At 30.6% G+C, this 22,919-nt stretch overlaps 1 protein-coding gene across 1 annotated transcript in view; it reads left to right on the forward strand.

Annotated features, from left to right (window-relative positions):
• The window catches only part of LOC123694842 (C3 and PZP-like alpha-2-macroglobulin domain-containing protein 8), a 163,462-nt gene that overhangs the window by 67,098 nt on the left and 73,445 nt on the right, over positions 1-22,919 (forward strand). The window contains exon 3 of the mRNA XM_045640437.1: positions 5,684-5,862. Coding sequence (XP_045496393.1) covers positions 5,684-5,862 — 179 coding nt within the window. The remainder of the gene's footprint in view (positions 1-5,683; positions 5,863-22,919) is intronic.

Consider the following 22,919-nt stretch of genomic DNA (forward strand, 5'->3'; position numbering starts at 1 on the left):
ATTTATTTACAACTTCTACAAAAGCGCTATAAAAATTCAGTCAGTCATAAAGTAGATTATTACCATTTGAATGTTTGTGTCCTTGAGAAACGACGTTAAAAGAAAAATCTTTATATCTTGTTGATTTAAATTAGATTAAACTTTAAGAATCAGACGTCTGTTACCAAAATTTCATTCACTAATCGAAAACTACAAACCCGTGGAACTGGAGTAAAAGCTACGTCAAGAGTTACAAGTAATATGAAATAAATAAACATCTATTTAAAATTCAAACAAACATACGAACCGAGACATAAGTTGCGAAATTATTCATCCAATTACATTACATTATCCAAACATTATTCTCTTGTGAATAACCTTTTTTACAAAAAAATGCAGCTTTCGACTAAAGCAATCTTTCTCAAGGGATTCATATCGATTATAGAGAGTTGGCAAGTGTCCATTTGCGAATTGCTAACGTTGAAAAATATTGTTCAGCTATGAGCAAAGCCAAATTTAATTTGGGATTCGCGATTGATTTTTGGTGTTTCGTCTGCATTTTAATCCACTCAATTACGGGAATGGAAAACGGATTATGCTGCGTTTTCATTGTTGCTTATTTTGTTGAATGATTGATTTGCTTTTATGTTTTATACAATTTGGAGATATATTAAAGTTCAGATGTAGTATTTGACTTCATTTTTAAAATTATTGCAGATACGGTATGAAATTGTAGCAGCTCTGTTTATTCGGGCCTTGCACAATTTATAAATAGAGACAACGTTATTGAGCTTGACTTTCTCTAAATTTATAACTTTAATTTATGAATTAAAGTTATATAATTAAATCAATGGCAAAATTTGCTTAAAAACTGATTGTATCGACTTTCATTCCATTATTTTTATTTCGTTATTTCTTCGTTCATAAACATAAAGTGACTAAGTAATTCTTGAATAATGTAAATTAATCAAGATTAAAATGGTTTAAGCGTGTTTTCTTTTTCTAATACAAATGTAGGCACTTATTTTAATCTCGGATCAAGTCTGGACGTTTGAAAGCCACTCCATTTTCGCTTATTCGACGAGTTTTGTGTTCGCCATTTCTAAAAACGTTCAAGATCGGTTGTTTTGTTGCAATGATGTTCGTCGATTTTTTGTTTTTGTGAAATAAATTCTTTTATCTGCTTTTCTTCTAGGGAAAAATGCAATGGAAATATGGCGTATTTGTTTCTACATCTTTTTTTCACATTAACTCCTTTCTTATGTGTTTCATAGAATTAGAAGTAGTCACATGACACATCCAAGGCAACTTTCACTGGAGTAGTTGTGCGAATTTCGTTGAAATTTCCAAAGTTTGATCTGAAAATAAATAAAAAAAGTCCTTAATACAAATGCGTATTATAAGTTATATCTATAACTAGTAGAAACTGAAGTTAATTTGAATCTTATAATTTTTGTGGAACAAATTGTTAGACACTCGTAATTTATCCGACGAGTTAGACTAACGCCCACGCAACTGGGCCGCTGGTGCCAGCCAATGATATTATATATAGAAACAAGGTGCCAGCGCTCTGACCATCATTTTTATTTTTGTGATTGCGTTCTAAGTCCCCTGGACCAATACAAACAAATGACCCAATATTTTATATCAGCATCTCCCGGCTTATAAGAAAATAATTATAATCATATCACCCACACTATTATTATTAAATACACATAACACAGACAGTACAGCATCAAAGGAGAATTTGTGAGATGCATAATAGTTTGTTATAAGTTCAAGGTATAATAAAGGCAACTGTGCTTCTGGGATTTCAAACTTACCGCCTCTTAGTTCATTAACAATGTTAATAGTTACTACAAAAGTTTACCATAGGTACAAGGCTAGGGATTACGGGCGAAACGTAATTCGGTGATTTTGCTGAAACAAAATCAATATTAAGGTTTTTGTATACGTTTAGACTGGATGTTACAGATCACTACATAGTATAAAACAAAGTCGCTTTAACTGCCACTATATCCCTATGTATGCTTAAATCTTTAAAACAACGCAAGGGATTTTTAAAGCAGTTTTTTTAATAGATACGAGTGGTTCAAGAGGAAGTTTCATGTATAAAAGTTTTACCAAAACCAAAGCGGGCGAAGCCGCGGGCGGAAAGCTAGTTGTATAAACAGGATGCCGTTTTATATAACAAGTTGAAATTGGTCTAAGCGTCTGCTTATTTCACATATTACTTTGAGGAAGATAAAAACACTATCATACAATATTTATTTAAGATAAACACTGACCCACTTAGTGTAGAGAAACAAGTATAAATCAAGACGATACGTCCCATCCGTCCCCTGTGTATAATATTTGTACGAATACAGGCTGATTGTATGTAACAGAAGCCAATTGACACGATCTTGAAGTTTAGGCAGGAAACAGTGCGATCGAAGTGAGCTCAAACTCGACTGGTTGGCATGTATTTATTGTGACAAATTCTTATTTGTAAACGTAGAAGGCAAGTTTTTGATTGAATATCCTACTAATATTATAAATGTGAAAGCTTGTGAGGATGAATGGATGGATGTTTGTTACTCTTTCACGCAAATATTACTGAACCGATTACAATCAAATCTGGTATGTAGGTAGACGAAGACCCAGAATAAGACATATAGACTATTTTTATCTCGAAAATCTCACAGGAACGGGAACTATGCGGGTTATCCTTTGAAAACGCGGGCTAATCCGCGGGCGGAAATCTAGATCATAAAACTACAATGTCAATATATCGAGGCCTCAAATTGTTGTAGACGGACCGGATTGCTTAAGTTGTGATATAATCTGTGGCAGTAAGATTAGAGTTAATAGAAAATAATGAAAACAAACATACTAAGCTGACCCAGTTTAATAGAACAAGACAAAGGTACGATTACAAGCGCCGTTATTAATATAAGTACACATTTGGCGTATAAGCCAATACCGAGATGCGATAATTCTTGTGGTAGGTATTTGTTATATTTTATACTAGCTGTTCCGCGCGGTTTCACCCGCATTGCGCCGTTCCTGTTGGTCTTAGCGTGATGATAGAAAATAACCTTCCACGATAAATGGGCTATCTAACACCGAAAGAATTTTTCAAATCGGACCAGTAGTTCCCGAGATTAGCGCGTTCAAACAAACAAACAAACTCTTCAGCTTTATGATATTATAGTATAGAATACGGATCACGAACTTATGAAAACGTTTGATTAATTTTAAAAACAATCAGTTTATAATTTACCTAAATTCTCGTATTTTAGAAGTAGGTAGGTATGTACTTTGTAACATAAATCAAATAATTTGTAACAAATAAAAAATATCTACTACATATTTAAATCTTGAAAATTAATAAGTGTGGATAAGTAGGTAATTCAAGAAAAACGTGTTTTCAAAAGAAGTAGGTACCTTTATAAAATGAAGATAGTTTTTATAAAATGGCGATCTCTATTTTGTTTTGTGTTCTATTAAAAATAGTTTGCAATATATGTATATATCGCTAGTCTATACATATAGTACAAATACCTTACCCCTCATATTTACCCTTCTACAATCTGTAGAAGGGTCAATTCTGTACATTGAAAATATTGAAAAAATAAATACCAGGGGGTGTTACTGGATCGATACCAAACCCAAATATGTGTTTAAAAAAATTTTTGTCTGTCTGTCTGTCTGTATGTTCAGGCATCACGTGAAAACTAACGGTTCGATTTCGATGAAACTTGGTATAATTATACCTTATTATCCTGGGCGAAAAATAGGATACTTTTTATCCTGAAAAAATACGTAGAAAAAAATTAATCTTAATTTTTCAGTTTTATCCATAGACGTTGTTCTGTAGAACCGCGAACACACGTTGCGTGTTATTATAGGCCTAGCCGTATTTGGGTCCAATAGATATTTATAAGATATCATTGTCAGAGTTACTCAAAATGGAGAAATAAACCATCCACGCGAAGACCGACATCCCCGCGGACGGAGTCGCGGGCGGAAGCTAGTTATTAATATTAATAGTTCGATCTAAACTAACGTTATAGGTACCTAAGCTTTGCATAAAGCTGTAGCCATATTTAATTTATTAGCTTTTTAATAGCATAAATTATTTCAATGTAGGATTCAATAGGTACTATTAATAGTTAAAATTAACCGCATTCGTATAATTTAAACAAGTAAAACCTTTATTTATGAAATTATGCCTTATCTTATGCTTTTTTTGACTTTCACATATCTAGGTAGGTATAAGTAATTTTCCTTTCAGTATTCCAATAATATTTCATAACTACTAATATTACCGAGGTATTACGTTTCACAAAACAAATAAAGTATCAGTAAAATCTCATTAGATATTAGGTTATTTATACTTTGTTCATTTTTGCGTTATACTCACATAGACAGACAAAACCGCACTTAATTATATTCCTATCCGATATCGGCTATGGAATATTCTAGAACCACATTTACAAGCGATATATCAGCAAACCCAGTATAAGCAGTGTTCAAAATAAAAAGCCTCTTCTCTTAAAGGGACAAATCCTTGACGGGATGTATTATGTCGAACCCGGGACCCTCGTCAAGTGACGTTAACCAAGCCGTTAGACCTTTAAAACCGACATTGGCATTTTATTGTTTTTTTTTTTTTTATTCTATACACATACTTTTTTCATTATGACGCGTTTAAACGACGTTTTAAAGTTCTTGGTTGGTTCTGGGTTTAGAGCGATTGATTTTCGTTGCGTAAATTTCAATTTAAACTTTAGTCAGTTGTGATAAGTGTCACAAAAAATCTTTCGAAAAAAAAATGAATTTATTATATGAAAAGTCCCACTATCACTTTCCATTTATTATATTTTGTTAAACGTGTTTACATATCAATAGTTATAAGTACACAAATTAAATAAATTTTTTGTTTTTATGTTTAGATAGAATAATTAAATATCTTTTTTATGTCTTCCATTACTAATTGCTTGAACTTGAAGTTAACTAGGGATTGTAAATCTTATAAATAAGTAACATAAAGATATTTTCCATTTAACGTGATTTAACTGAGGATAAAAAATGAGATAATATTATTATAAAATATACTGAAGAGGGAACAAATTCAGTATTCTGTCCGTAGGTGGCAAATACAACAATTTAGTAGGTACGTGTATGTACACACGTAGCTACTATGCTTCAGATTTGTCGCACTGCAGCGAGGGGATTTCAATACTTCCAAACAGCTTATTTATTATACACAATTTTGTTTAAACCGACCTACACAATTCATAGAATATTTTATTGCAACAATGAACATTTGCATATAATTTATATTCTTATTAATACGAACATAGGATAGTGATTCTACAAGTAATTTTAGAATCGAGTGCAAATAACTATTTACAATATTTAGACATTACACAGAAGTTACACAGTAATTCACATAATCTCAATTTTTGCTAATATAACTTAAAACAAACTACTTAAGTCAACAAAGAAATAGATTCTTAACCAATAATCACTATGCAAACAATCTGTACTGGGTGTCCGTGTGTAGTACTTTACGTAATATTACTTATAATTTTTTCCAAGGCTGATTACATAACATGTAGAATTACCAATTATGTATGTAATACTCTGAAGAGATCTGCAAGGTATTACTTCAAGTACCTTGCTTACCAAATTAACAATTCTCTTTTTATTACAGAGGCTTCTCAGTGGTGGCACCTGAAGTAGCTGTACCAGGGAAGACCACAGCAATCCTGGTGACTCTCCACGGCAGGGCTGGTGATGAGGTGGACCCCCTGAACGTGACAGTGCGACTCGAAACACAGGACTCCGATAATGACGTGAAGTTGCTTACAAGCGCTAGCCAGATGATTACAGGTGAGATTTTTATGTGTGAAGTTCGTGGTATGAAATTGGATTGTTGGATTGAATACCCGTGTCGTTAAGATTGTAAAACTCGTCACGTCACTAGCTTGTAGTCGATTGATTTGAGGAGTAACACCTATTTCAAAAGTTGATTAATTTTAATAAGTTGGTTTTGAAGAAATATGATAGAGTTGTATTTTTTTGCATTTCCATTTATCTATTAACTAACGATTTCATTTCATATAACCTACTCAATCAATAATAATAGGCGAAACTGGTAGTAAGACGTCCCATTTTACAAAATAGCGGAGAGGCAATGTTACCTTCCTCTATAGGGATAGAAAAGCACTTTCATAATATTATGCCATCAGCAGCTACCTATGCATCGTTTTTAGTAATTGAATGATATTTTCAGGTTAAATGTGAGGTATACTAAACTGATAAACGACTATATTATCTAAGTAACATAGAATGAAAGTATAAAGCATCCTTATCGCGTGTAAAACTAAACCCATACATGTTTTTTATAAACATATTTATAGTCATTTATAAACTACCCTAATGGAAGTACAAATTAACCAGAAATACCATTGCAATCCATTTGAATAGGCAAATGCTCTTTTCATACATTCGCCAAGTGTATATTTCTCTTATTTTCAAATAGTTTTGTAAGGTCATTTTAAGTTTTCTGCCAATAGATATCGGATGTAGGAAAATTGTTTTGCATTCAGAAATATAAACATGCATCGGAGGTGTTTCCTTTTCACGTATTGAATTGAAGTAATGCCAAGTTTCTTGTATGTCTTTGAAAGTTTTTTTATTTATTTGACTGCTTTTATAATAGAGTAAAATTTTGAATTGAAAAGTATATAATATTTTTAATTAATTATGTCAAGAAAATCTATACTTAATATTATAAAGCTGAAGTTTGTTTGTTTGTTTGAACGCGCTTATCTCAACTACTACTGATACGAACTACTGGTTCGCATTGAAAAAATCTTTCAGTGTTAGATAGCCCATTCATCGAGGAATAATCATCATAGGCTATAATCATCACGCTAAAACCAACAGGAGCGGAGGCAGGTGGATGAAACCGCGGAGCGCAACTAGTTAAAGACAAAACAGGAAACAATAACGATTACTGACAATTTTGTAACGATAATTCATACAATGAGCAGTGACTGGAAGATATATTATATTTATTATAATTTTACCGCAAGTTTTGCATAAATTTATGTCGTCTGAGGCCATCAAGGCGGCATTTGTCTGGGAACTAGAACCTTCCGTTGGCAAAGTGTAGTGCACTTTAAATTTAATTCGTCTTTTGTTTCTCTTCTAATATATTTCTAGTTATTATTGTTTTTCGCGGATTATCTTTCTGGATAGAGGTCGGTGAATCATCTTTATGCATTTATAGAATAGATATATAATAATTATATATTATTGTGACATTGAATTTATAATTATTTACAAAACAATCATCTAAAGTTTTGTTGGGCCGTGGGCGTGTGCAATTATAACATGTTGCTATTTTTCAGGTTTAAACAGCACAACATCATAATAATAAAATTAGTATTCACTCAATAGTCAAAACAGAAGATTGCAGAACAAAAATATGCATTATTTCAATATTTACTGTTAATAATTGTTCGACAATTTCTTTACTAGTTTTTTTATTTCAGTTATTATCCTAATCCTACAAAATCTATAAAAGCAAAATTTATTAAAATCAATTCAGTCATCTTTGAGCCATACGTAAGTGGTATAACTAACACGAACTCTTATATAATACTATATTATTGATTATAAAGCCCTTTCCATCATCTATAATGACAAAGGTACAACCAAATCCTGTTACCATACTTGTATCAAAAACAGTATCTTATCAAGTGCAAGAGTTGAATAAAAGCAGCACCGGAGCAATGTAAGGACACACGACACTATCTTGAAGTAGATTAATGTCCTCGAGAGATTGCTTCACGTTGAGAGCAGCCTTATAGTAATTTTAGTTGAATTACTCCGCTGTACGAGCGACTGTTTTGAACTTTACAGGCTTTTGTTTAACGACGTCTGTGATGTTATTGCAGTTAAACTGACGGAATAGAGAGATATTATCTTATGATATTAGATGTAGATGCGCCACTTGCTTATTATAAAAATTAGGCACTCATTTTCATTGGCACATTATTTTTCATTTTAGCTGATACATAAGCTACACGGAACGAATCGGTGGTAAATGAGAAAGCTATGTCTTGACAATATTCAAAAGTGCTTCTAAAAGAAGTCTAGTTGAATAAATAAATGATTGAGTTTGAAATGCATAAGTTGGGATATTACTAATCTTCTACCATTATTTATGTCTATACAATATTGAGATAATAAAAACAATTATAAAAACTATTGTTGAAATAACATGCAATTCAAATAAAACACACTTAACACAACCATTATCACTTCAACCGATACTAAAATTAACTATTTACACGCAATATTTTCTCATTTACATAATTGTTTCAGCAATCGTGGATATATTAAACAGCGTATTGCTAATCGCAATAATTTAGGCCCACTCAACGATATCTGTAATACTCATTACGCTCGATTATATTAATCAGTAACTTAACCAATGGTTATATTGTTAAACGACGTTTTAAGGTTATTCTCCTATGATTGTTATGTAACCAACAACTATTACAACTCTATAGAGTTGCTTTTGATTAGGAAACTCTAAAGGAAACATTTTATCTGATTCTTTTTTAATATTATATAGATTCTACATCGTTGTTTTTTTAACATAATGATTCTCCATAGTTGCCTTTGCATTATCAAGTAAAAGGTTTCAAATAAAATTAAATTATAGTTCTTTGATCCAGATCGTATTTACAAAACAGTTCACAGCATTTATAGGTGTCAGATATATTATAACTAGTTATCTAGCACATCTTGACGAGGCTCGGCGGCTCTAAATTAAACTGTTGATAGCTCAAAGCGATAGGCCTTCAGATATCCGATCTCTGCTTAATGAAACACCATTTAAGCCTCCTGCTAAACTGATGTCAATATATACATTTCGATTGAACGATTTCTGATGCTTTGTTCAATTAGGATATTGATTGGGTTTCATATCTTTAATCGAAATTGTTAGTTTACCTGCTAATGTGTTAGTTTCATATTTTTCACAGTTTTTGAATCTACAAATATAATAACCTAAAAATCTGTACTTTAAAATTATCTACAAAACTCTGTATTATTTAATACAGAAAAGAAAGGAAAAATTAAATTAAGTATATTTAAAATAAATTATACGTCTTCTGGTCGGTTTCACAGCTCCTCGATGTGTTCAATTTAGCATACCTACTTATCAGTAAAATGATAAATAATGTATGGAATTTTTTGTCAAAAGGTAGGAACGCGGCAATTCATACCTTCGTAGCACCGTATCGATATATCACAGTCTGAAATCTCCCATTATATTACACATCTTAATCCAAATATTGCTCACTTTATAAAATCAGATAAACAAATTGAAGACATGCACATAGTAACTGTAGAAAGAATTTATCGGTAATTTTTCCATTCCACCACACAGATGGCGCAGCTGTGATCACGGTTCGTTAGCTACTCCTCGAGCAAATCTGATTTCTTTGGATTCAATTAGCTATTGATTTTCGTTATTAACGCCTGTTTTGTTTGAAAATGCTAGCTCGAGGATCTACTACAGGACTAATCAACGCTGTTTATTTGCATGTTTGAGAGTGTCAAAGTTGGATGTCTTGTTGGAGATGATTGAGGTTCCGTACTGAAAAAAAAAATTAATAACAATTTCCTCAGACAACTTAGCCATTACTTGTAATGCTCAGACATGATAATATGTAAAATGTACCAATATAACGATTAAATTATTTGTAGATATTTCAATATCCTTATCCTCTTTATCTGCCTGTCAGAGATCGGACTTTTCCGACCCTGTTTTTCCGACATCTACGGTTCCGACATCTACGGTTTTATTGAGTGATTTTTGCGAAATAATTTATTTTACCAAAAAAAATATATATATAGAATTTTTAATTAATTCAATTATATTTTTAATATTAGTAATAATGAAAAACGAAATTAAGTTTATGTCTCCAAATATTTTCCTACTTTCTTTGATTTGATTTTTATGATAAAAAATCTGATTAAAAGATATTTTCAAAACAAAAAGTTTGCAAAACCATCCAACTTATTTAAATTCTTCTAACTTATTTAATAACTTCAAAGTTAGTGCTCAACGCTTGAAGAGAATATGGAATTAATTTTTATTTGAGTTAACAGAGGCTACTGGCTAACCCTTCTCTCAGTAAACACGGTTTAATTACATTCACAAAAATGTTTCTAATTTCGCACAAAAGCTTCTTTTTATATTTGGTGTTTTAGAAAATTTAATAAACTTGCTTTTCTTATCTTTTCGAAAAGCTTTTTGCAAAAAAAAAATATAGCTCTCGAAATATGCACATTCCGTATAATATTTCACCTTTCTCATTGATATATTGTGTTGAAAAGTGTCGTGTTCCTTAAATATTAAAATTAGCTTCTTTTTTATAATTTAATAAGTACCTACCTATGTACTTATTAGAAGCATATGATTATGATTGTCTAATCTTTTCAGTCTGCATTTGAGCAATAAAGTATATCTATACTAATATTATAAAGCTGAAGAGTTTGTTTGTTTGAACGCGCTAATCTCAGAAACTACTAGTCTGATTTGAAAAATTATTTCAGTGGGAGATAGCCTATTTATCGAGGAAGGCTACAGGATATATTATCACGCTAAAACCAACAGGATCGGAGCAGCGCAGGTGAAAGTGCGGGCCGCAGCTAGTTAGGTATAAGGCTCGCCATTGTGTTACATTACTTTAATAATAATTATTATTGATGTAATGATCTACAGGACGCCATTATACAAAAAAGCAGTCTCTTTTATGCTGCCATCTTTTTGTCTAAGTTTAGGTAAAAAATAACTGCCCAAATGTTAATTAAAATCCACTCATCGTTTATAATTTCAGAGTAAAAACTCGGTATTTCTCTACTGTTTCATATTTTAATAAAGAGGTCTGATATTGAATGGAAACGAAATATCACCTCCAAACTATAGACGGCAAAAGAAAGCTGCTGAAAACTCAGTGAGATTTCTATGCAAAACAGTCGCGAACAAAATATTTTATTTGGCATGTACATTTTTTCCTTTGTACTTATGGAAATTTCATGTCGCTAGAAAGTACGAGAAGAATATTAAACAGCCAATTGAAAATTTGATAACTTTTTGGCGAAGTTCATAAAGGCATGAATATTTTAGTACAATTCAATTGTAAGTTGCCTTTTAATGTAAGCTCGATATAACACAATTTGGACGTGTGCTGGATGTGATTAATTAAATTCTTCGGAACAATAAATTTCATTAACGTTCAGCTAGAAATATAAAATGGCATGCTATAAATAAATTAAATTATTGTATAATGTATAATGTATATGGATGTTTGAATTTCAATTAATTAATTACTAATAAGGAAATGTTGTTAGGAAACATTTCTTGTGTAAAACAATACATGAACGAAATACGCTGAATTAATAAATTCACTTTCTTTATATTTTCTTTCTTTGTAGTTGTTAGTAGTATTGCCTATTATTTCTATTGAATTTTATATAATTACGGTACAAATTTAAAAAAAAGCATGCGAAACCATTAGGTATCTAAGTAAATAAGTGCTTCTGAATATAATTGATTAGATGTGGAAAGGCCTACTGTTACCGATACCAGAACAGAAATGAATGGATTACGATAAATTTAATACCCTAAGCAAGGAAAGTACATTACTCATTTGATTCACTGGTGAATTTTATTTGTATTATTGGGGCGCTTTATAGCAATAACACGGATGTATCTAGTTATTTTTTCATTCATCACAAAATTACGTCGTTTGACTTATCGTCGTTTTCTACATAAGTCATTTATTATAGTCACTAAGATAAAAAAATATCGTATCTATATTTCTAATTTACGATAGTTAAGTACTATAGAATAAAAAATATCGCATCTATATTTCCTATATATTTCCAAAAATGCCGCTACGTGAAATTGCTTCAATCGGAAACTGTAAATAAAACCAAAAACGATGTTTTAAAGTTCAAATTTCACCTGAATAATTCGCACATAAAGCATTCACTGGATGAAGCGTGGAACATACTTTTAACTAGATACCATCGCTTTGAAACTCAATACGGTGCGATGGTCTCGTTATCAACCTTTTTTGTCTATTTAAAATAAAAGTTTAAAACCAGATCGGCTAGCAGTGTAAATGGTACTTTTTCACAAAACAGCGTGCGGTCGCTCTGCGGATTGTTTAGAAATATGTTCTTTTTTTTGTGACTGCGTTTTATGATATTTTCGGTTAGTCTTTTGTCAAATACCGTGTGTTCTTGTGTAATTGAAATTTCTAATAGAGTTACAAGAAATAAGATATTTTTGAGAACATTTTTTTAAATAGGATTTTTCATTCCTTCCTAAAATATAATTGAAAATATAACTTGTTTAATCATATTATTATTTTGCATTGAGTAATTCATGGGTCAATGCGGGGATGATAAAAATAATCGTATACTAAACGCGTTGTAGAGCCCCTAATTCCAAAATTTAATTAACATACCAAAGCAATTTCCTTTTATTTATTTTTCGAATCATTCCTGCCATTTTATCCGATATCTAATAAGGATTTGTTCCGTAAACAAAGAGTATAATGAATTATGTTAATATATCATCGAAAATCCACATTCATATAACCGCAGGCATGAAAAGGATCGAAATACGGAAAAATATAATAACGGAAAAAATATTCCTTTATACGAAACAATGTTTATCCCGAAAATCTTTAATATCGTTAATGGGATTACAATTCATGATTAATTAATAAGATTGACCTAATTAGTCGAAAAGTTTCTTTGTTAACACAGATCTTCAAATAGAAATTATTTGGCTTCTTTTTAATCGACTAATAACTTTTTCGTTCCTTCAAAACGTTTGATAAATCAATTTTCTTTGTGTGAAATAGCTTTTTGAAATTACAAACTATTTATATTTGTGTATGTAGTAGTAAATTACCTAACAAGTAACAATATAGGTGTATTGAGTGTACATAGTTACATGCGTGTACACAGGTAGGTACATAGTTTAGAGGCTTTGAGCTTTCCATTGAGCTTTTGGGTGTACATACCATATAATTAATATTAAAAGAAGAAAATTTAAACATTAATAATTGAAATTACTAATCGAGATCTTAATTTACTCAATTTTATTATACGAGACATTCTAAAAATTAAATTTTAGGCGTGAATTCGTAGAAAAACGAGCACCGTTTTATCTCTGTGGATAAAGTTGACAAAAGTTTTATCAGAAAGGTAAACGGTAATTAAAATGAATACTTCACTGTTACAATTCAACCCCAATAATAACGTATATCGTTAACAAGGAGGTTTTTCCTGAAATGTAAAGAAAACAAAATAATAATTGGGTATTTTGCAAAACTATTAACAATGTTATGATACTCCAAAGATATACCTAGTATTATAATGTTATCTGTTTATTAATTATTACTAGAGCAATATTAAAATTAAAATCACTACAACATAGTATAAAACAAAGTCGCTTTCTCTGTCCCTATGTCCCTTTGTATGCTTAAATCTTTAAAACTACGCAACGGATTTTGATGCGGTTTTTTTAATAGATAGAGTGATTCAAGAGGAAGGTTTTAGTATATTATAATTTATTAGGTTTTAGACAAAGCGTTAGCGTAGTTAAAATTAAAATGCAAATATCAAACTACAGTTGCATATAAATAACAACTAATAACTAGCTTAACTTCCCAAGAAATATCGGATTTCCAATATTCCAATCGGAAAGTTTCCGTATCGTATTTATTGTAGAAACGAGTGTATCCATTACGAGGAAATAATTGAAAATACTCTTCGCTGTTAGTAATTTGTTATATACTTTCAAGAAATGGATACAAGTTTTAATTAAGATATTAAGTAGCATTGGTATTGGTAATATAGACCATAATAATAGGTATATGTGAGTGTTTTAAACAGTTATTTTTAACAAGCTAACTCATGTATCTTCGTCTGCTCTCTAAAGGAATATTTTTGCATTTTTCGCTTTTAATCGTAGCGCGATATTATGTTAACAGCATTCCTTGATAAATTAACAAAAAAATTTGAACCAGAAGTTACTGAGATTAATACGTCCAAACACACAAACAGTATAGATTTCGTGCGCACATGTTTGATTAACGAGAGCAAAAATGTGTATTATAAGTGATTTTTTAATATAATTAAAGACTAAAGATAGTCTTTGTTTAAAAGAAGGCAAAGCCATATTTGGTTATTTTTTACTGTAGATAGGGAAGCACTTGACCACAATCTCGCCTGATGTAAAGCTAAGATGTGGTCTAAGATGGTACGCGCGCTTCCCTATAGTAGGTACCGGTTCACTCTACGCTTGAAGACTATTCAGACTATTTTCATAGTATGCCATTTATACAATAACACAAATGAAATGCAGGTCGCTTTATAACAAACAGTAGTGATCGTATAGCAAAGTTATTTCTCGCAGTTTGAATTACAAAGGCACATAATACTAAGGAGTCTCGCTCAAGTATAAAGGAATATCAAAGAATACTCGAAAGTTTCCTTCTTCCTTAAACTTTCAGCTATTTTCTTTGTTACCTGTTTTCTTTAACGTAATTTACTTTAAAATCTAAGTTTAAAAGTGATATTCGAAACACATTGTGATCCGATTGAAGTAATTTGAATGAAGTTTATATTAAACAGAAGTTTTTGGGTTTGTGTGTTAATTTTGACGAATATAAATCTTTATGTGTTTTTGTGCACTTATGAAATCGAGATTCTTGTTTATTAATAGGGATACAGTCAAAGAGATAGTCGATTTCTGTGAATAATTATAATTATTGGAAATAGCTTAAAAGACTTCCTTTATACGTATAAATCCATAACAATAAAATGCATTATACCTTAACAATGAAAGTTATAAACAAGAACACGACTATTATTTAAATCTACTATTCGTTAACTAACAGGAAATCACGTCACTACTTCACTGAACTAAACTAAACTATACAGAATCATCTCAAACAAAGTTACTAAACATTTATAATATCATTTCGTGGAGCACAGATAAATAATGCTCAACATCAAACGCCCGAACAAATATGAACTATATTAATTCCGCGTCACGCTTTTCTGAACGGATCCTTGAATTTAATCTATTTAAATCCCCATATAAAGTCTGAGCCTTGGTGAGGTCACGGATTTGCGGTGCGATAGGCGGAGAAACCGCGTTTTTAATAGCTTAGAAATTTATTGTAAACGGTATAGTCATCGAGTAGTAGGAATATTTAGTAATAATAAAAAACGATAATATATTTATTTTCGATTGTGTCGACACAAAATGTTTAATTGTTCATTGAAAATTATCAGAAGAATATGACATGCTAAATGAAAGAAATTCCGCTTATTAAAAATAAATAATGAACACAGCTTAATAGTGAGTGCTTTTATATTAGAAAGGTAAAATTGTCTCAATTACACGACTTAATTCTCGAGAAAAGCAAAAAACTATTTATTTATTTCCAGTTCTTATCCCGCTTGTCGCTTTCTCTTATCCTTTAATCCTTTATCTTACAAGTCATGCCAACACAGAGTATTAAAGTTTTAATTGAATCTGCTTTACGCCACGTCGATGGATACTTTTCTAATTATAAGTAGTTAAATGCAAACTGCTAAGCTTGGTGACAAATAAACAGGGCAAATAGTTTTAGCGCTGACTTGGTGCATACAACTCTTACGCGTTTAAATTACATAATATTAAATGAGCTCCATAATGTACTTTTTTGCATTATTAAGAGAAGACTTACATAAAAATATTAATTTAATTAATAAAGGTTGGAGCTTGAGTGCAATGGACAATCTATTTTAAAATGACATCGTTAAACTTATTATAACTCCAGCGTTTGAGATATCAATTAATGAATATTCAATAACTTTAAAGTTAAAACATAAACGTAATCAAAAGGCTGAAAACATTTGAAAAGACGTCAATCAAACAGAAGTTTAGCAGCGAATAAATTCTTTACAAATTAATTCATAATTTGATTTAAATTTCAACTTTTGACAAACAAAAGACGCAAGTCAAAAACATGACTGTTGTCTGTGTAAATACTTTCATGATTCAGTATTTAGTTTTGCAAATAACTTGGCATTAATTAAAGACTATTGCAATGTAAGTTTTAATTGAAATTGTAATGAAATGTTTGACAAATGTTCTTTGTGCATCGAAGTTTCAGCGTAACGTATAGTCATTAGCTGTTAAATTTGTTGGTAAATTGTAGTTCTGTCTGTAAAATATATATTAATATATTGTTCAACCAATTTCATATTATAACGCACTACAACCTCTAGTCCTGGCTTTTATTAATTAGTTTAAAAATAAAGTCTTTATTTCTTTGTAAAAATATAGTTTCCAATAAAATATAGCAACAAGTTTATAAACCTTTATTATCGTGAAATTTTGATTTATTATAATTTAAACTCGAGAATTTAAATTATAATAAATCAATTTAAATTTTATAAATTCAATTATAATGTTTAAAATGAAAGTTCTATTGAACGCAAAATACATTCACCGGAGAAATTTTTAATAATTTTGAAATATAATAGAACTAGTTTTGTTATTAGGTAGTACCTACCCGTGACCTCACCAATATATTATATTCAATATATTGAAAATTAATATTCTCTAAAGGATTCTGTTGAAATATAGAAATTAAACGTTTTCCAATAACCAAATGAACTCAAAAGCTAATTTATTTCATTAGATTTCTTAGCACTCGATAGAGGTAAATTAGAGTTAATAGTAATATGTGTTAATCCCTATAGACTATCATTTATCTTGCTTTCATAAGTTTTAGAACATATTTTAGAATAATAGTACGTTTATTTTTTTAGATCTTATACTAATGAACGTAATTTTCATGTTATAACATATTTTTCCTACGTTTGTATTTTAATAAGAAATATATGGTTATATTTTATAACTCAGTATATTAAATACTAACTGTGCCCTGCTGTTTTACCCGCAGAGCTCCACTCCTGTTAGTCTTAGCGTGATGATATATAGCTTAGAGCCTTCCACGATAAATGGGCTATCTAACACAGAAATAATTTTTCTAATCGGACCAGTAGTTCCTGAGATTAGCGCGTTCAAACCAACAAACTCTTTAGCTTTATAATATTAATATAGATTTTTCTAAGCCACTTTTTTTCCCGACATGCAGGATGGTTATTTGTGTATATAATAACAAGCTTTATTTAAAAAGGTCCTAACAAGTTTGCAATACTATTTATAAATATGTCTTTTAGCAGTTTTTTTAGTGTGCAATATATTTTATACATACGTCTGTGTGGCAATGGAGCGAGGGTCTAGTAAACTATAATTAGTAGCAAACGTTATTCAAAGTGTGTGGTAGATAATGAAGCAGAATTCACGACTAATTTATAGAATCGTGTGCCTTAATTATGGCTTAACACATTCATAAGCAAATGAGCGTAATTAAATGCGGTTTAAAGTCTACAAATCTCTTCTAGGCCTTACATTTTATGTATAAAGAATTAATTCATATGCATAAATAGGCCTTTTCGAGTAAGATATAAAATTAGGAGTGAGTTTTGATTTAGAATCTACCGTCCAAACAAACTATTCAGTCGTTTAAAAATCTAGATAGACTTAGACTTAGACTAGAACTATATTTTACAGCTTAAGCTAACTTAAATGAGAAGATTCGCTAAGATTTATTTAAAAATTCTGTGGGATAAATGAATTTAGTATTAGATGGACATAAAGCATGATCTTTTATGCAGTTTTTGAATTTAAGTGAAATGTTCCACTCAAAAGACCATCAAAAATATTAGTCCTTCATAGAGCTCCAAGAGTCGAGCTAGGTTCCCATATATTTTAACCGATGTTCCCACAACCAATTGCTACGAATAAGCTCATTTGTAAGTTTATTTTGATTTCGAGAATTCCTCTGAAAAAACAATACTAATATAAATTAATTAGATTGTCGTATAAATTCCAATAACACGCGCGAACAGCAAACGAAATAGCATATCTGTATGTAAATTGTAAAACCCATTGAGATATACATATGGAGACGACACCGCCTACATCACTACATATACATATGGGTGATTATACAAAAATGGGGTAACTTTTAAGGATATTTTGTTTACTATATTTTTTATATCAGATTATTACAAATTAGGGTGTATGTGATAGCTAATCTAATGAATATATGGTTCCAAATCGGGCCAGCCACTTTTTTAAGTAGATTGTGAGATATTTTAAATTTTCTGGATTTGGCCTCCAGGGGACTGACAAGGCTAACATAGTACTGATAAAAAACACAATTTTGTAATATTCTTAAAGAAATTCAATGAAAATTACTACAAATCTCTCAGTTTTAGTAATGGCACATGTCTTTTAAGTATTAAAATCACTTAGTTACATTTAAAAATGATAATTGATAATATATTGTGATACTGGGAAAAAACAATGTCTCAATTTTCAAAACAGCCTTCTGACATTTAACGCAACGTGAATATTCTTACTCTCTTACTTTACTTACTACTTTGACTTAGTTTTACTTAATATTTCAAGTAATTCACAAACAATAGAAACAAAAAAACGGCCAAGTGCGAGTTGGACTCCTAACAAACCTATTTTTTATTATGTTTGTAACTTAAAATTTATACTTTTAGCAATTTTTCCTTTATCTGTGTTATAAGACGTTGCTTTTTACCATATTTTAAGACTGTATACACGGCAAGCATCCTGTGTATTTTTTTATTCCCTTGCGAATATTTAAATTTGCGGAAATTTGCAGTATTAACGGATGTAGGTATCTTTTAATTGCGTTGCGTTATAAGTTTAATTTTTTTACAGCCCCAAGGGTTCTTAATGTTGAGTATTCAATATAAATTTCAAATTGATACCTCCACGCGCTTCAAAAAAACGTCTTAACAGACAAACGGACAACAAAGTGATCCTATAAGGGTTCTGTTTTTTTCCTTTTGAGGTTCGGAGCCCTAAAAATCTAACATTATTTATGTTAAAAGTAATAATTTTCATAAAATGGTTCATGGTTTTTAACCAAAGGCTTGAATGAAAGTCTCATCTGAGTTTTCATAAGAGCCTTTTGACATTTTTATAATGTTATTAAAATAATTAACTTTTATGTTATTTTGAGGTAATTTTACTTCACAATATTATACGTTTACGTATTTATCTAATAAATACATATAACAAGCTATGCCCTGCAAGCATCAAAATCAATAATTAAAATAAAATAAGATCTTTTAAATAAGATTATTAGTAGTTTGTTTCAATAGCTCTTTTCTTTGCTACTCTTTTTTAAATGTTTCTTCCCTAGTCAAATTCGGTTTCTTTTAGCGTGGCGCATGATGTTTTAAACTGAAATATCAAATAGAAATGCTTATACCAATAGCAATCAAGATAAAAGTTCTCAAAAACGATAGAATCATCAGTACTATGGGGTCGCGTCAGTCCACTGGCGCGATATCTGACATAGGACTGATGCCAGCGGATTGATAAAAAGGGACTTAATATGAGATTATAATCACAAATTATGTTTTTTTGCCTTATTTCTTATATCAACAAACTATATTTTTACAAATCATACTTAACCATGTATGAATGAAAATAAAAATCAGTTTAACAATAAAATAACGACTCACCATAGGACTGAAATGTTGACTGGCGCAGCACGAATTTAGAGGACAAACACAACCCTAGCGCTGGTACAGTTATGACGGCCATCAAAATATGGGATGCACAAGAAACTTCATTACCAACATTAATATTTAGACAGGGATTTGACCTCGACTTGGTGATATTTAGCGAGAATTTCAAATTTAAAAAACACACAACGGACTGACCAATAAAAACGATGACAAAGTTTATTTTTATTTTTTAAATAAAATGTTAAACATTTCGTTATGAAAGTTATACTATATAATACTATGTATATCAAAGATTGTCCTGAGTTAGTAAGTTTTCTCTAATCAATGATAATGTTTATAAAATAGTCACTTGATTGTTGGTTTTCGGAGTTGTGACATGCCAAAGTACTGATTATTTAAGTATTAATTTTGTTTTTTTATCAATTTGTATTTTAAATAAAGAAGTGAAAGTGAGTGACCAAATAAAGGACGCTTTATTGTTTTAAAATAGATTGTTATTTGATTAAAATATAATAAGACTTTGTATAAATTGGCTGGTGACATTGAGTTACCCCATTTTTGTATAATGACCCATATACATGTTCCGCTCAACATACGCCATATGGCGTAACTGCACGCTCATTTTTTATTTGTTTTAAAGTGAAACGCATCAAATATGCCTTCGTGTGTGTTACGATATTGCACAAATAATACAAATAATACGGAAAAGTGCAAAAGAATAACTTTCATCGGTAAGTACCTAACTAGATAATAATTTTTAAAACTTAGTTAGAGCAAAAAAATAGCGCACAGATTTTGTTCGTGGTGTCTCCTCCATAGTAATATTATCTCAATGGTAAAACCTAATTTTATAAACATGTCAGACGCCGTTGTAATCTGTTTGAAATTCAAATTAATCCCTTTGTGAATTCGTTGAAAAGTTCACAACTCATACAAAGAAGTCTTCATAAATATTTCTCGTTTCGCAGCTTATTTTATTATTATGATTAAAAATACTTCGCCTTTGTAAGTAGCTCTAGTTCTTTAACGAGTTATTTATTTTGCGTTTTTTCATCTGAACTATGGCTTTGTGATTATGCTTGGTGTATGAATAAACCAGGAATGGAATGAGGATTTACAATATTATTATATTTAACTGTTTTATATGATAACAATGGTCATAATTAGCGGAAAGAGCGCTCAAATAAGCTCTACGTTTACATTGAACATAAACTAAATTAATATTGTGTCTCCTTTATACATTCTCAATCCTGTTTTGTAAGAACACGATCGGAGCAATAATGGAAGCATTGTTTTCCTAAAATTGCAAACGTTGAGATTTTTTACACAATATTAATAATGATGATTGATATTAAAATAAAATAAAAAATTAGGTTTGTCATGACATAAAACACATAATATAGGAAAAGGCGGAACAATTACTTCTCGTTCTTTTATTTATTTATCCATACTAATATTATAAATGCGAAAGTAACTCCGTCTGTCTTTACTCAATCACGCGTAAACTACTGAACCAATTTGCATGAAATTTGGTATGGAGATATTTTGATACCCGAGAAAGGACATAGGCTACCTTTTATTGCGATATATGTACCACGGGCGAAGCCGGGGCGGACCACTAGTTAAATATAAGTGTATCAAACAACATAATATCCTCATTTAAGTCTTTAAATTTAATTTCCGCTAGTTACATTTTAACACCGCTTTAGTAAAGTTCCTATACTGTGTTGTCAAAATTAAGCGACACAGAAGCAATATAATGCGAAAATAAATTTCCACCAACACGTGCGTTTATACAATAATCATTTTTACCTTTAATAACGTCTGGTTTAAGTGCTTGTTCGGCGAGGTTGGCGCAATTCCTGGAACATCCTTTATATTTGGAGTATCTCCAAGATCTTTTGTTGGTTCGACGATTCTCGAAGCTTCGAGAAACTTTTCGATTTTAAATGGATTCTGATTCGAGTTTGAACATTTTTCGAACGTTAAATTTTATGGGCATATTCTTAGATTACAAAATAAAAGACAGATGGAGCGTTGCCGAACTAAACCGAATGATTTATCGTCATTTTCAATAAAGCTATGTGTGCTGTCATTTCGCCGCTGCACTGTACGTACACGGTGCTTCTGTGTGCGTGTAATGTTACCGGATATTGAAAAATTTCCCAAATTTTTCCCCGACTACGGAAAAAAGAGGGTTATGTTTTTCGAGTTTATGTATGTATGTATAATATTTCTTTGACACGCACTGCAGTATAAACCGTTGGACCGATTTTGAGATGTGAGGTTTCATTGCAATCATCTGAATTATTATGTTAGTGCCGATATTGACGTAGGCTATACACATAATTTAGCAGTCAAGTTTTAATTTTTATTTTAATATAATTTCGGGTTTATGATATTTTTTTTATAATATTGTAAAAATTCTTTTATTATATTATAAAGTACCTGCCTACTAAAGTTAAATTATATGGACAAAATAATTATATTCAATTTTTAATTAAATAAATCACATAAAAAAAAGTTTCAATATTAACGATAATAATTAAATTATTTTTTATTTTTCAAATATATGAATGCGAATAGCGGTAGTTTTTAGTCGAGAATACGGGACATTTTATTTTCATCATGGAGTTCACATAAATTAAATCGCTAGCGAAAATGACTATGACGTTTTTAAGCTTTATAAAAGTAACAAAATAATGTATTATGCTTATTAAAATAATCTAATAATGATCATGAACCTTTAGTGCACTATACAAATAATCACATTCACGATCGAAAAATCCAACAGCATTACCCTGAAGATCTTTTAACCATTTTACCGTTTTACCAATAAAAATGGCAAATTCATTTTCAAAATACTGGCAACATACGTTGAAGTTTTGTATTCCTTCATATCTGTAAAATTATTATTCGTTTATAGAAATAAATCAGCCAAATAATCTACAGAAAACCTGTGAAACGATGTTTCATCTTTTTTTTTGTTTTCGGGAACAAATTTTACAGCGTTTTATTATCACAAGACAGCATTTTTTTACTAAAATTGCAAACCCTTTTTGACGTATTTCATGACAATATATGCGCTATAGCACTGGTGCAGCGACGTATTTGTTTTTGATTTCGTATTTTCTTTGACAAGGGCGACGGGCGGTTGTCATGCTCCATCTGTACTTTATTTTGTAATCTAAGGGCATATT

This window comes from Colias croceus, chromosome 10, assembly GCF_905220415.1.
Source record: "Colias croceus chromosome 10, ilColCroc2.1".
In the NCBI taxonomy this organism is placed as follows: domain Eukaryota; kingdom Metazoa; phylum Arthropoda; class Insecta; order Lepidoptera; family Pieridae; genus Colias; species Colias croceus.